This window comes from Protopterus annectens, chromosome 11.part0, assembly GCF_019279795.1.
Source record: "Protopterus annectens isolate FY-2018-M chromosome 11.part0, PAN1.0, whole genome shotgun sequence".
Taxonomy (NCBI): Eukaryota; Metazoa; Chordata; order Ceratodontiformes; family Protopteridae; genus Protopterus; species Protopterus annectens.
In genome coordinates, this window is record NC_056745.1 from 459,272,343 (window position 1) to 459,289,179 (window position 16,837).

General features: G+C 42.0%; 1 protein-coding gene across 1 annotated transcript in view; it reads left to right on the forward strand.

Annotated features, from left to right (window-relative positions):
- The window catches only part of PAWR (pro-apoptotic WT1 regulator), a 1,695,887-nt gene that overhangs the window by 1,314,641 nt on the left and 364,409 nt on the right, over positions 1-16,837 (forward strand). The window contains exon 6 of the mRNA XM_044087959.1: positions 3,691-3,795. Coding sequence (XP_043943894.1) covers positions 3,691-3,795 — 105 coding nt within the window. The remainder of the gene's footprint in view (positions 1-3,690; positions 3,796-16,837) is intronic.

Here is a 16,837-nt window from a genome sequence, read left to right on the forward strand (position 1 = left end):
CCCAACACATTAGTCATAGGTGACTCTATAGCCAGGCACACTGATGTTCCACTCACCAGACTAGACGAGGAGAAGGTTACTGTCAGGTGCTTGTCGGGTGCCAAGATCTGACACACAACCCACGCACTCAGGTCACACCACAACAAGTACAGATATGACTCTGTCATTGTCCATGTTGGTGTGAACAACCTGAGACGTACCTCCCTGGACTACATGAAAAGAGACACAGAAGAGCTCTCTGATCTTGTAACCCAGGCAGGTATGACCCTAGCCCTGAGTAGCATCCTATCTTTGCCCAGAATGATACCACAGTACAAGGACAAAATGATTGACTTCAATAATTGACTAAGCTTCTGGTGTCATTCTAAGGGGATCCAGTATCTGTCTGCCTGGGACAACATGGTTGACAGGCCACATTGCTTTACCAGAGATGGCCTGCACCTGTCGCCCCTGGAATTCCGGATACTGGCTAAGGCTCTTGCCACCCCTATAGTGCCTTTTTAAGCAAGGTTCAAATGACAAATCCACCACCATAACAGGTAAAGGCAAACAAAAACTGAGGGTAATGCTACTCAACGCTGGGTCTAAACCTCAAAATGCACTCACTCAAGGCACTCCTTAAAATGGAGAACATTGATATCTGTGCTGTGACTGAAACCTGGTTCATGGGTCCAGAGAGCACCCCTGCATTACCAGGCTATAACTCGTACCATATCTTTCGGCCATCTAACCTGGACCAGAACACCAGAGACAGAGGTGTGTCCATATTCATTAAGGGCATCCACACCTCCAGGCTAGTTGCCCAACATAATGCATCTGAAATTATCCAAGTGCAACTAACTCTGGGCAAAACTGCAATCCACATTGTATCTTGCTGCAATTCCTCCACCATACCCCAGGACTTCCCCACTCCTCCTTTCTTGATATACTGAAATATTAGGGTCCAACCAAACACCCTAATAATTGGCGATTTCAACTACCCTACCATTAACTAGGAAAACTACTCATATACCAACTCCTTCACTCAACGCTTTCTAGAATTCATAAACTCCCATGCCCTGGATCAGTTTATCCACACCCCCATCAGGGGCAACAGTGTCCTAGACCTAGTCATTATCAACATGAGTGACCGGTGTTCTACACCTGAAGTCAGCTCCTCGTTGGTCAGATTTGACCATAAGCTAATCACCATAGATGTCCACAATCTGCTCCCACACCCCATTAAGGAAACCACTGTAAAAAATTTCTCCAAGGCCAACTTCATGCTTCTTAAGACAGAAGTGGCAAACTTCACAACACCCATGCAGATGGGCAATGTAGTTATGACTGCAGAATCCTACACAAATGCACTCTGTAAGCACTTACATGAGTGCATGGATCGTGCTCTCCCTAACAGAACCAAGATGCTATCCTCCAAAAAGAGGAAGCCAATCTGGCGGTCCCCCCGCTATAAACAAACTCTACAACAGAAGGAAGAAACTGTTGCAGAAGAGAGTAAAATCACATGAGTGGAGGAGCTCCCTGGTCAGTCTCAGTAAGAAACCAAGATTCCTCATAAAATCCTTCAAAGCTAGCTGTGAAAACAAGATTGCCACTGATTCTAAGGACAACCACAAAGCATTCTATAGCTATGTCAAGAATCTCAATGGCAACACCCAGGTCTGTTGCGAGGTACAGCACAATGGCATGAAAATTACAGAACCAACTGATATCACCAATAATCGTGGCTGATAGGTTAAGTGCTAACTTTACCCCCCCCTCACCCCCTGTATACTGGAAGAATGCAGAGCCTTTGGGATCACAACTGCGCAGGTAAAAACTGCACTCTCTAAAGCCAAGAACACAGCTTCTATGGGACCAGCCAACATCCCAGGCTGCATTCTGCATGAACTTCAGAACGAACTGGCCCCCCACCTAAGCACCATGTTCAGTCATAGCCTCACGCCAGGCTTTGTACCCACTGAATGGTGCACAGCAACAGTTATACCACACCACAAAGGTGGAGCCACCATCGCCCCTGGGAACTATCACCCTATTAGTCTGACAAGCCTGGTCTGCAAGGCCATGGAACTCATCATCATGAAACTCATAAAGACATAGGCAACCTCCAAACTCTGGACCCCACCCAGTTCGGGTTTGTGAAAGGCAGATCATGCCTCCTGAACCTGATTGACTTCTTTGAAACAAGTCACCAAAGCCGTAGACAAAGGTAAGACAGTTCACACAGCCTGTCTTGACCTCACCAAGGCTTTCGACACCATCCCCCATTCTGGAATTATAGATAAACTCACTAAACTGGATATAAATCCATACGTCACAAGATGGGTTGCCAACTGGCTTACTGACAGAACCCACACTGTAAAAGTTGCAGACTCCAAATCTGACTTCAAACCAGTGACAAGTGGAGTACCACAAGGTTCAGTCCTGGGTCCTCTCCTGTTTAGTATCTACGTCTCTGAAATAAAGGCTAACACAGAGGGCCTCTGGCTAACGAAGTTCACAGATGACTGGAAACTAGGTGCCGTAGGTGAGTCCCCCAAACGATGTGGACATCCTACAGAAGGGCCTCACTGAGACCGATGCCTGGTGTCAGAGCCATGGCCTCAAGCTAAATGCCAAAATGTGCATTGTTATCCCCTTTGGTAAAAACTCTGTTCCCATGAACTACCACATAGGCGGCAGTCCACTTAACTCTGAAGGTGTGATGAGACCTTGGGACTCAGGTGGACAGTAGTCTCTCTTTTGATAATCACATCACCACAGTAGTCAGAAATCCTTCTACGTGGCACACCTCATCACGAAAGGGTTTTCTTCCAGTCAATAAGAGGTCATTGTTCCCCTCTACTCGGCTCTCATTAGACCCATTATTGAGTACAATGCCCCTTTTGGAATGTACCTCACAAGACATCTGCAATAGCTGAAAAGGCCACAGAAGTACCTCACAAAGAGGATTACAGGCCACAAACAGATGTCCTAAGCTCACAGTCTCAAACTCCAGCTTTACTCTGTAGCATATCACCTACTCTGAGGTGATCTCTAACATACAAAGCTATGTCAAACCCAGAGCTGTTGGACATGCTACACCTAAAGAAATTCCAATCCCTGCGGGATACACGCTCTAGGGACCTAAACCTTGTCACCACAATAAATAGAACATGCTGGAGGGATAGATTCCTGTCCCAGAGACTTCCCATACTCAGGAACAAGCTACCTCTCTATATCAAGCAAAGTTCCCCATTAGCACTCTTCAAGAAAAACCTTGATGAATGGATGGGAATTAGGAAATTCACCCTGGGGATCACTTATGTGGCTGTGCTCAACAAGGGGCACAGGAAAATAACTTTCTTTGGTGGCGAAAGCCAGGGAACCTTGTTGGCTAGGCTTACATAGGCCCTAGGGCCGATAGTAGTATCTACCTATGAATGTGTATGGCGACACGATTACTCTCTCTTCAGTATTAAAGAAGGGGTTCTAATGATTATGTGGGTAGTAAAAACAAATTATACATGTCAGTCAGAGTTGACTCCTTTCAAAGCTATAATGATGGGTAGGAGATTTAAATTATGAAGCAGTACATCTTGCAATATAAAAAAAGCATATATAGTGATGCAATCTGCAAAAATAAAGCTGAGCAGATATACAAGCATAACATTAACTAAAGTTTTAATGACTTATTTCTGTTTCTCTCAGGAACTTGTAAAGGAAAGACAAGAAACTTCAAGACTAGTAAAGGTGCTTCAGGACAAAGATGAAATAATTGGAAAACTGAAAGATGAAATTGAGTTGCTAAATCGAGTAAGTTTCATTTTATTGCATTTTTAATTAATATGGAAAGACTAATGTGCAAGTTTTGCTGTGCTGTGCAATTTAGGCCAGATTTACAGTGTCCTACCCTCACAAAATGAGTGAGTTGAGAATATTAACCCCGTTGGGCTAACATTTAGGTACTAAAAGGCATGATGAGAAAAGTCATGAGTGAAAAGTGTTGTAAACCATTTTAGGCTTTAACTTGAATTTCCTGCTAATTCGAAATGCTGCCCAAATGTAGCTAACTTATGGAAAAATAGTAAAACATTAATGTAAGAAGTCGCCCAACACATTACCACCCATGTGTTTTAGAATGTCACACATATCTAACAACCTACACACATTGTGCATTCCCGAGTATTCTTTGAAAAATCAACATAAAGAGCATAAGATAAATGTAGATGTTTTGTGAACAATAAAAGCTATTCAAACTGTACAACGAACAATATTAATCAGTAAGAAGTATTATTTATAGTGATAGTTGTCAGTACGTTCATAGTCTTTTCCATAAGTACTGTAATAAACTAAAACACACACAACCCCCAAATTATAGTTTTTGTAAACTTTTACAAACACATTTATATATCTTGAAAACTGTACAGTCTAGACATATATTGTTAGAACATTTTTGTTAACCAGACATAACTTTCACGTGACAAGAAATTCCTCTGCAAGTGCATGTTTATTGAGATATTTACAGAACTATGAAAAAAATATGTTTAATGGTATAATTACCAAAACAAATAATACTGGATATCTCTCAAGATGTGTGACTTGCATTGCAAATATCAGACAGGTTTATTCAAGGAAATTTTTTTTTTTTTTTTTTTTTTTTTTTTTTTTTTAATTTCTTTTTATTGACTTTTAGTTAAATCATAACCAATTATCATACAAAACTATAATACCATATAAAACATACAAACAAAAGTTACTCTACAATAAACTAACTATATACAGAACCCATCTATGCGAGGATTCTAAAAAGAAGGTTTAAATGCGGTGTAATTGTTAGAATAAACTCATACACCATTCTCCATGTGTCCCTCTGTGTAGGATTTAGCCTCATGGAATACCACAAATATTTGTGAGCAGAAATATGCTTCCCAGCTATCTGTTTAAGTCCTTCCCAAGAAAGAGTAGATCTATCCTTCCAATTTAAGGTGATATAGAATTTTATCAGCATAAAAGACGTTATAAGAAAGTGTATATTCTTAATGTCCTTCCCTTCCGGGGGTATATGAAGGAGGGCGAATTGCCAAGAGAGCGTAGATTTTTCATAGCCCATTTTTTCTAGTTTGACTCTGAGGGCACACCAAAGCTTGTATGAGCATTTGCAGCTCCAAAAAATGTGTATGGTATCTGCTACCATCGTTGGGCAAAATTGGCAAAAAGGAGGGACTTCCTTGTACATCTTGTTAAGTAAGGCTGGGGTGTAGTATGCGTTACTTACTATCATAAGTTGGGTATATCTGAGTCCATTGCCCAAGCCATTCGGAAATTTTCCAAGGAAATTTAAGGTTTCTGTTAAAGTCCTGCAGCAGTTTGTAAGTCACTCAGTTTTTCAAGGATTAATGGAAATATTGCTTATGTTCATATTTACTAGCAAACAACTAGCAATACTTTCAGTGTAGTGTGATATAAACCAGCATTTTCAGTAAATTGTCCAGTCTCCCACATTGGTGTGTCATACTATACACCTCAGTAACATGTAGGTCTCTCTCTCCTACAGTTTTCAAGATATGAGTATATGTTTGTAAAAGTTTACATAGAGTGAATCTTTTGAACTTCCATTATGTACATTACGTTTGGATACGTTTCTGCCTTAAATCTTAAAAGTGTAAGACAGTTATTAAATATTTTATTTGCCACACCAGCTTTATCCTTTTGGAAGATTTGGTTCCCCTTACACCTAAACTTTGAGAGGTAAAAACTGAACCTGCTTGCTTTTAACTCTGCTGAGTGGCTTATACAGTTATGCATATTTTCTTAATATTCCCATTCCTAAATGGTTCCATCATTGTGCACATCAGCCTGATAGGCTTTCTTTGTACTCTTTCAGGAACACTGGAAGCCCAACCTGCCTGTTAGAAACCCGGTTAAGTTCCCCTATGTTCCATGGTAGATTCTAGGACAGTTAGTATGAAGTAGTTTAACTGCTTTTTACTTAGCATTTTGATTTTGCATTTAAAACATGTCTGGTTCTTTTCTATACATCATTAGCAGTGGCTTTCAAATTTTTAATAGCTGACACATTAATATGAAAAAGACTTCTGTAAGCATTGCTTCACTGTCATTGCTTCTTGGGTCTTTTATTCCAGCTCTGTATCCATCCAGTCAACCATTTTTTTTACATTTGTCATGTGAGGAACACAACACTACTGTGCTAAGCAGGGCTGAGCAAGACCTGTGTGTCTCCAGTAAGTTCCAGGCTCATGTTCAACAGGTGCTCATATTATGAGACCTCTCTCCAGTGTATCCTGAGTTTAACCCAGGACCTTCTGTCACTTTGTGTGATAGTGTCCCCTGGAGATTTTCAGTAGTCATTATTACAAGGTCCCCAGTCTACATCATCTGACTTGCACCCTCCCTGAAGGAGGAATGGCTGTGCCCTATGATTCTCCCCGATTACTGATCTGTATTACAGAGACTGAGCTCAGCAATTGTACAGCATATCTTAATTATATCACTACCAGTATCCATTAAGACATCCTTTGTGCCAGAACAGGGTTACCACTTGTCCCTGTTAAAGCAGGACTGTACCTATTTAGGCCATTGCATCCCTGCGCAAGAACGAGAAAAATGGCAAATGTCCTGAGATTTTAAGACAAAAATTATTACTTATTTTCCCGAAGGTTGCATAAAAAGGATTAGTTTATACCTGAAATGCCCTAATATTATATGAAGCAGCAAAAACTTGAATTCTGTGAGTGAGTTTTTATTTTGACAAAATGTGAATTCCATTCCTTTGCTCTGATTTTGGATATGGTCTGTCCTGCAAAATATTATGTTTCCATAAAAATGTCCCACTTTTCACATTGGAGAAGGTGGTAACATGATGCTAGTAACCTGTTTCAGCTCATATGTCAACCTATAGGAACAGATTGATTTGAACTTCGATAACATCATCATATGACACAGTTCACGGCTCATCATATTGTGGCACAAGACCTGCAATACTGCTACTGCTGCAGTCGTAGTTCCATAAGTAAGTAGTAGGCTAGCTGCACTTGTGGGACATTTTAATTAAGCCTAGCCAATTTCCCTTCTGGTGCTTGAATTAACCTATTCCATGTGGTCTTAGATTAGAGATACCCATCCCATGGTTGATAAGTATAAAGTACCCCTAATGAGAATCACTGGGCTAATATCATAGATAATTTGAGATAAATCATTTAGGGACTGTCTCTGACCATTGGCGGTACAGGGGATAGTCTACCCTTTCATAGATCCAAGTTGTACTTGAATACAGTGGATATAAAAAGTATACACACCCCTGTTAAAATGCCAGTATTTTGTGATATAAAAAAAATGAGATCACAATAAATCATTTCAAAACTTTTCCCACCTTTAATGTGACCTATAACCTGTACAATTTAGTTGACAAACAAGTCTGTTAGGGGATAAAATATAAAAAATAAAAAATGTACAGTAAGCTGGTTGCATAAGTGTGCACACCCTTAAACTAATACTTTGTTGAAGCACCTTTTGATTTAATTACAGCATTCAGTCTTCTTGGGTACACACCTGCCATCAATTAAAGAGACTCTGATTAACCCCAAATAAAGTCCAGCTGTCCTAGTAGGATTTTCCTGACATTTACTCAGTTGCCTGCTAGAGCAAAAGCCATGGTTCACAGAGAGTTTACATAGCATCAAAGGGATTTCATTGTTGAAAGGTATCAGTCAGGAGAAGGGTACAACAAAATTTCCACAGCAGTTGGGTATACATGGAACACAGTGAAGACCATCATCAAAAAGTGGAGAAAATGTGGGACAACACTTGCGTTACAAAGAACTGGATGTCCCTTCAAAATTGATGAAAAGGCAAGACAAAAACTGGTCAGGGAGGCTGCCAAGAGACCTACAGCAACACTGAAGGAGCTGCAGGAATTTCTGGGAAGTACTGGTTGTCTACTACATGTGACAACAATCTCCCATATTCTCCATATGTCTGGGCTATGGGGCAGGGTTGCAAGACGGAAGCCTTTTTCTTACACAGAAAAACAACCAGGCCTGGCTAAAATTTGCAAAACAATACATCAGGTTTCCCAAAAGAATGTGGGAAAATGTGTTATGGTCTGATGAGACCAAGGTTGAACTTTTTGGCCACAATTTCCAAAAGGTATGTTTGGCACAAAAAACAACACTTTGCATGACCAAAAGAACATCATCCACACGGTGAAGCATGGTGGTGGCAGTATCATGCTTTCGGGTTGCTTTTCTTCAGCTGGAACTGGGGCTTTAGTCAAGGTGGAGGGAATTATGAACAGTTCCAAATACCAGTCACTTTTGGCCCCAAACCTTCAGGCATCTGCTAGAAAGCTGAAGATGAAGAGGAATTTCACCTTTCAACATGACAGTGACAACTGAAGATGAAGAGGAATTTCACCTTTCAACATGACAGTGACCCCAAGCATACATCCAAATCAACAAAAAATGGCTTCACCAGAAGAAAATTAAAGTTTTGGAATGATCTAACCAGAGCCCAGACCCAAATCCAATAGAAAATCTGTGGGGTGACCTGAAGAGGGCTGTACACAAGAGATGCCCTCGCAGTCTGACAGATTTGGAGCAACTTTTGCAAGGAAGAGTGGGCAAATATTGCCAAGTCAAGATGTGCCATGCTGATAGACTCCTATCCAAGAAGACTGAATGTCGTAATTAAATCAAAAGGTGCTTCAGCAAAGTATTAGTTTAAGGGTGTGCACACTTATGCAAACAGCTTATTGTACGTTTTTTATTTTTTATATTTTTTTCCCCTAACAGATTTGTTTATTTTTTAATTGAATTGTGCAGGTTATAGGTCACATTAAAGGTGGGAAAAAGTTTGAAATGATTTATTGTGGTCTCATTTTTTTATATCACAAAAACCTGGCATTTAAACAGGGGTGTATACACTTTTTTTTATATCCACTGCATGTGACAGGGAAGAGCTTTGTTTTACATGGATGGAAATTCTATCTCAGGACATTGATATCCTGTGTGAGATACAACTGCCCCTCCAAACCTTTTTGTTAATGTTGCAGAAGGGTTTTTGATCATTTGACTGAGTATTTCTGAAACAATTTGACTTGCTGGTGTGCAATAGATCCATCAGTATTGGTCAGAGGATGCCTTGCATGCCAGACACAGGTCACCTCTTAACAGTATGCTGATACCAAGTATAGTGACAGAGCTTTGAGAGGCAGTCCATGTAGGATCTGTTGTTTAGGCCTTGTATCCTTTTAGTAAGGTATCTCTGTGGATGTTTCAGTTGTTGCATGTGTCTGTCCAGATACATACAAAAGGAGGAATTATACTGAATGATTGGACTAGTGGGGGATAAGTAAAGTGGGCAATGACATCTCTAGATTTAGTCAAATTCCCTTTATGTATAAGCTGCACAGTATAGAAAGAGTTTCTTAAGACTGTGAATAGATGTTGGTCAAAAGTTAGGTTACTGTGTCCACACAAATTCCCAAATCCTGAACAATTTGGTCAACCCTCAGGGGTGTATCGTCAGTCGGGTAGTTCCCTAGGGTAGACTACTTTCCAAAGGATAATATTACTGTATTTTTTGGCATTTGGTTTCAGTTTCTGATTCTGGCAGCAGATATTTAGGACAAACCTTTCTGCAGGATGGCTAAGTCATTTAGAGATTCAGTAACTGCTTCTAGTTTGCAGTCATCTGCAAACTTAGTCAGAGCACTTTGGTATTGACTTTTACTTCAGAGAAGTAGATGACAAACAGAAACAGTCCCAGCACTGAAATTTGTGGGACTCCACTGGTTACTTGTCTTTGTTTTATGTAGCCTCCCCTATTTTGATCTCCTGCTTTCTGTCAGACATTCGGCAAACCAATGGGTGACATAGGAGTTTATTCCCAGTTTATTTAGCCTTTCCACTGTGCCCAAGTAGGAGATTTTGTCAGAAGCCTTGGCCAGGTTGAGGTATGCGTTGTGTACTGTTTTATCTTTATACATTGCTTTGATGACCTTTTCAAAGAAGTACATTATGTTGAGTACGCATGGCCTGCCTTTGACGAATCCAGACTGCGACGGGTCCAGTGTTTGGAGGTTCCCTATGTCTTAATTGATTAGTTCTGTGATATGTCTTTCCATGGCTTTGCACACGAGTCCTGTCAGATGTATAGATCTGTAATTACCTGAGTCTGTGGAAGGTGCTCCCTTATGCAGGGGAATGACTCTAGGTGTTCTTCATTCGCTTGTTACAAAACCTGTATGGAGGCAAAGATGTTTTTACCTTGTGATACCACTTTCAGGATTTGGTTTTGTGTAATAGCCAGAGCTGAGTCAGTTTCAGTTATATCTTGTGAGAGAGACAAGGGGGAAGGCGGGTAAAGTTTGATTTTAATTTATTGGACTGTGGGTTAGCTATATTTTCAGCATCAGATGTTCATCGTGCATACAGCTGCAGTAATCACAGATGGGTTTTCTGCCGTCAGGCAGGTCCCAGGTCGGCCGAATTCCAAAGTCTAGGTCCGGCGTCGGTTGTTGTCGCTTTCTTTCCTGACGTCAGTGAGGCAGGAGTATACAAAACACAGCCAACACCATTTTCTTCAGTCTTTTTTGCCGCGCGGTGCCCGAAGCAGAAGCAGTTCGCAAGTGCCGGTTGGCCAGCTCCTGAATTTACGAAAAATTGGAAACCGAAGTCTTCATTAAAGCTAAGTACCCTGTTGGGGAAACTTTTCTTGCCTCAGACCGATGTCAGAAAAAGTTAACAATTGTATTTCTTGTGGGAAGCAAATACCGCATAAGGATTTCCATTCCCTTTGCATACCTTGTTTAGGCCCAGACCACGACGTCTCGGGCTGTCGCTTTTGCGCTACTTTCAATAAACGCACTATTAAGCGTCGGGCGGAGTTCGCCCAACACTTTTTTGGTACAGCCTTTGATTATAAAATGTCGTCGGAGACTCCGACTACCGTTTTGACCGACCAAAAACCGCAAGGACAAGGACCGACACGCGAGGTCCGCTGTCCCCACCGACACCATGCCAAAACCGGCTGCACGTGGTCCGGTTCTCAGCGAGATGCCTATGCAGTCCCTGACTACCGACGACACTTCTTTGGCGGTGTCTTCTGTAACCGAGACCGCAGGTACCTCGGCCCAGACCCAGACTACAACCACCAAAGCCACTGTGAGCGTTGAGCCTCCTAATGTGGACAGTTCCACCTCCACCCATGGTGTCTTTAGACCCTCATCTTCCTTTTCCATTAAGGCCTTTACTAAGTCCAAATCAGCCAGGCATCCCAAGAGGCCTGTTGCACAGGGCCCATCTCCAAGCCCCATGCCTAAAAAACAGATGCTTAAAATGGCTGAGGATTTAATTACTCTTATCAGGGGTTCACAACCCCCTCCAGACAAGAGACCCAGAGTGGAGGAAGATTCTCCCTCTTCTGATCAGGGCTCCATTCTTTCAGAACATTCTGATGTAGAGGAACACTCTTACACCATCTCAGAAAATAACCTTCCTGGGTGCCAACTTGGACACAAACACCCAGATGGCCTATCTTACACCAGAAAAACAGGGGCAACTAACTCAAATACTAGCAAATTGTACCAGGCTTACTGCAAGGAAAATCCTGCAGGCTCTGGGCTTCATGGCATCTTGCATTCTTTTAATCCCATGTGCAAAATTGCATATGAGGAAACTTCAATGGTACCTAAAAAAAAACTTTGGTCTCAGCACAGCCACAGTTTGGAAACAATAATACCAATAATTCCATGTTTGCAAAAGGAATTTCTATGGTGGGCCCAAGCATGTCAAACAAACACAGGTCTCCCATTCTGCAAGCCTCAAGCAAATCAAGTCATCACAACAGATGCCTTAGATTACGCCTGGGGGGCACACATGACAGACAGGTACATTCAAGGCAAATGGTCCCAAAAGGAAAAGCACCTTCACATCAATCAAAAAGAAATGCTAGCAGTGATAAATGCAATTACAGCTTTCAAGGACTTCCTGCATCCAGGACAATTATTGATAAGAACAGACAACACCACAGTAATGTGGTACATAAACAAACAAGGAGGAACACATTCATACCCCCTGTGCAGACTAGCCATGACACTTTGGAACTTGGCTCTGGAATGGCAAATTGAACTTCAAGCACAGTACTTGCCAGGTTTGGAATACACATTGGCAGACAATCTAAGCAGAAATATGACAGATCCACACGAATGGAAGTTGCATCCTCAAGTGTTTACAAAGATAATCCAAGTGTGGGGGAGGCCAGACATAGATCTCTTCGCCTCCCACAGGAATCATCAATTGGAAAAGTTTTGTTCAAGGCCTTTCATCCAAAGGCCTGGAGAGTGGACGCCCTTTCATTCAGTTGGACAGCATGGACAGTTTACGCTTTCCCACCTCTGCCTCTTCTGCCCAAGGTGCTCTTGAAAGCAAGAGCAGACAGACCAAAGATGATACTGATTGCTCCAGACTGGCCAAGACAACACTGGTACCCACTCCTGAGGAGCCTAACACATACTCCTCCCTCGTCCCTACCTCTAATGCCTCTTCTGCTGACTCAGCACAGCTACAAAACTCTTCACAGTCAGCTGAAAACACTCAATCTCGCTGCATGAAAAATTCCTTAACACCACAACAGATCCTACTCCCCAAAGAGGTGCAGGATGTCATTTTGGAGGCCAGAAGGCCATCTACTAGAAAGGCTTACTCCGCAAAATGGAAACTGTTTTGCTCTTGGAATGAGAAAAAAGGCCAGGATCCTAGAAAACTGAATTTGCCTCAGGTATTACAGTATCTAGCTGAGCTGCTGAACAGTGGACTTTCATTTTCCTCCATAAAAATCCATGCCTCAGCCATTTCTGCAGAATTCAACACGGATCCACCCTTATTCTCTCACCCACTCTTAAGACAGTTCCTCAGAGGGGCTAAGAATATAAGACCACCAAGGAAACAACCAATACCAGCCTGGGATCTTAATTACATTCTAGAAAAATTAACATTGCCTCCCTTTGAACCAGCTGCCTCAATACTTGTCCTGGAAAACAGCTTTCCTTCTGGCCATTACCTCAGCTTGTAGAGTATCCAAACTACAAGCCCTCATGGCTGTGCAGCCATTTCTCATCTTCCATCAGGATAGGGTTTCCCTTCGAACCAACCCGTCATTTATGCCTAAAGTGGTATCCAGGATAGCTTTAAATCAAGCCATACACTTACCTACCTTTTACCCCAATCCTCAAAACAAAGGGTAAAGGCTGCTACACTCCTTAGACATCCATAGACAGCTACGTTATTATTTGGACAGAACAAAGCCTTTCAGGAAATCAGAACAACTCTTTGTGTCCTATGCTGTGGGAGCTCAAGGGAAGCCAGTTACCAAACAGACAATTTCAAAATGGATAGGTCACTGCATACGGTTTTGTTACTCCTATCATGGAAAATCTGTCCCTACAGGCATCAGATCCCACTCCACCAGGGCCATAGCTACCTCTACAGCCTTCCTTAGAGGAGTTCCTACCAAAGATATTTTGGAGGCAGCCACTTGGAGTTCTGTGCATACCTTCACAAAATACTACCACCCTTTATATTCCAAAACTAGAGCAGGCTTTGCCACTGCTGTGTTGCAGGGCATTCTGGCTCATCCCAGTTCCACCTAGTGCCTACCACCCTGTGCGTAGCTTTGGGATTCTACCCATCTGTGATTACTGCAGCTGTATGCACGATGAACATAGTACAGTTTTGTACCTACCATAAATGTAGATGTTCGATTGCTAATACAGCTGCAGTAAGTTTTCCCTCCCTCCTTCCCCTCTTGGTAAAGGCCTAGGGCCTAACCCCTCTTCATACAACCTGATGGGGTTATCCTTCTATGGTATATTTGCTTGCAACTACTGATTTTTGATTATATTGCATTTCATGTATATAAATATAATTTATGTATTGCCTTCCCTCTGGGGGCACCTGACATCTGGGGCAAGAAAGACTGAAGAAAATGGCGTCGGCTGTGTCTTGTATACCCCTGCCTCACTGACGTCAGGAAAGAAAGCGACAACAACCGACGCCGGACCTAGACTTTGGAATTCGGCCGACCGGGGACCCGCCTGACGGCAGAAAACCCATCTGTGATTACTGCAGCTGTATTAGCACTCGAACATCTACATTTATGGTAGGTACAAAACTGTACTTTATGTAACATCTGCTGGTCAAGCAAAGGACTAAGAAAGTTAAGCTTTTTTTATATGAGGTGATTATTCCTGTCTCCTGCAGAGAGCAAAACAATATGATAAAGGAATCCAGCACATCACAACTGCACCCCTTGGCTTTTATATTTAATTCTGTGGGGGGGGGGGTCCCTTATCATTTTGTGTCTTGGCTATAAAACTCTTAGGTCCACTGCATGGATAAAGCGGATCACATGTTTTTTCATATATGGAGTATTGTACTCATTCATTACTGGATCATCTTGGGCAGAACCGTTATTGTAAACAGTGGAATGCCAATTTAAAAAAAAAATATTTATGTGCTTGTCAGTTGCTTTTCAGCCAGACAATCCTGAGCAACAGTGTTTCTGAAATGTACATTTAAATGTTGTCCAATGTTTAACTATTAGTCTTGAATTTCTCTTCCTAACATTTGTATTAGGCATCAAAGCTTTGTCTGAAATCACTGCTTTATAAAAAAGACTGTGTCATTGTTTGCAGTGCCCACTGGGAAATTTCTGCTGTCATTTTCTGTATATTATCCACTCCGTTGTGTATATGGAGACTTCCAATGTTTTATTTTAGTTAAGTGTTTGCTTAAATGGGTAGGGAGACTTTAAATCCTCAGAGGACTTGAGTTCAAGACATAATACTTAAATTTTTACAGTGTTGAGAGTATTTTCATATATATATATATATATATATATATATATATATATATATACGTGTATATATGTTATATACATATATATATATATATATATATATATATATATATATATATATATATATAGAGAGAGAGAGAGAGAGATGCACCTTTGCTACACTTTTGCTCCAAATTCAAAACTACAAGGATAAGTGCTTGCTGTATTTATCAACAAGGTATCCTGCACATCTTAGGTTCATAGGTTGGTACTAGGCTATCGACCCTAAGGCCTATGCAAGCCTAGCCATAACAATTCCCTGGAAATTTTTTCCCACAATATTTACTTCTCTGGGCCCCTGTCTAGCAGGATGACTGACATGATCCCCGGGGTGAATTTCCTATCTCCCATCCAATTGTCAAGGTTCCTTTTGAAGAGGGCCAATGAGGTGCTCTGCTTGCCATGTATGGGCATTCTATTCCAGAGTCTGGGGAGTCTCTGGGTCAGGAACCTATCCCTCCAGCATGTTTTGTTCATTGTGATGATAAGGTTTAGATCCCTGGAGCGTGCGACTCTGAGGGATTGGGATTTTTTTAAGTGGAGCATGTCCAACAGCTCAGGGTTTGACATGGCCTTGGATGTTAAGCAGAGATCGCCTCTGAGTAGACAATATGCCACAGAGTATAGCTGGAGTTTTTTTAGACAGTCAGTATATGGCATCTGCTTTAGGCCTGTGATTCTTTTAGTGAGGTATTTCTGTAGCCATTGCAGATGTCTTGTGAGGTACATACCAAATGGGGCATTATACTCTATAATGAGTCTAATGAGGGATGAGTACAGTGGAACAATGACCTCCTTTTTTCTGGATGAAAAGCCCTTAGTGATGGTGTGTGCCACGTAGAAGGATTTCCTGACTGTTGTGGCGATGTGGTTATCGAAAGTGAGACCACTGTCCACTTGTGTCCCTAAGTCTCTCATCACACTTTCAATGTTTAGTGTCCTGCCACCTATGTGGTAGTTCATGGGTACATGTTTTTTTCCAAAGGGGATGACTATACATTTCTTGGCATTAAGCTTGAGCCCATGTCTCTGGCACCAGGCATCTGTTTCTGTAAGGCCCTTTTGTAGAATATCCACATCATTTGGGGATTCAATAATGGCTCCCAGTTTGCAGTCATCTGCAAACTTTGTTAGCCAGAGTCCCTTAGTGTTGGCCTGTACTTCAGAGAAGTAGATGCCAAACAAGAGTGGTCCCAGGACTAAACCCTGACGTACTCCACTTGTCACTTGTCTGGAGGTGGATTTGGAGTCTGTTACTTTTACAGTCTGGGTTCTGTCAGTAAGCCAGTTGGCAACCCATCGAGTGATGTAGGGATTTATGCCCAGCTTAGTAAGTTTATCTATGATTCCAGAGTGGGGGATGGTGTCGAAGGCCTTGGCGAGGTCCAGATAGGTTGTGTGGACCTTCTTACCCTCGTCCACGGCTCTGGAGACCAATTTGAAGAAGTCAGTCAGATTCAGGAGACAAGATCGGCCCTTCACAAACCCAAACTGGGTGGGGTCCAGTGTCTGGAGGTTGCCAGTGTCTTTGTTAATAAGTTCCATGCCCTTGTGGATCAGGCTTGTCAGACTGGGACGGTAGTTCCTGGGATCCAAGGTGGATCCTCCCTTGTGGAGCAGGATAACTGTAGCTGTGTGCCACTCAGTGGGCACGAAGCCTGAGGTGAGGCTATGATTAAACATGACACTTAGGTGGGGTGCCAGTTCATTTTGTAGTTCATGTAGTACACAGCCTGGGATGTCATCTGGTCCCATGGATGCTGTATTCTTAGCTTTGGAGAGTGCTGTTTCTACCTGTGTGGCTGTGATTATCGGAATTTGGCAGTCTTTTGGTATTGAGATGGGCCCTTTAGGGTGTGAGAGGGGAGAGAAGTTGGCACTAAATCAATCTGCCAGGATACTGGCAATATCCTTGGGATCAGTACATTTAATGCCATTC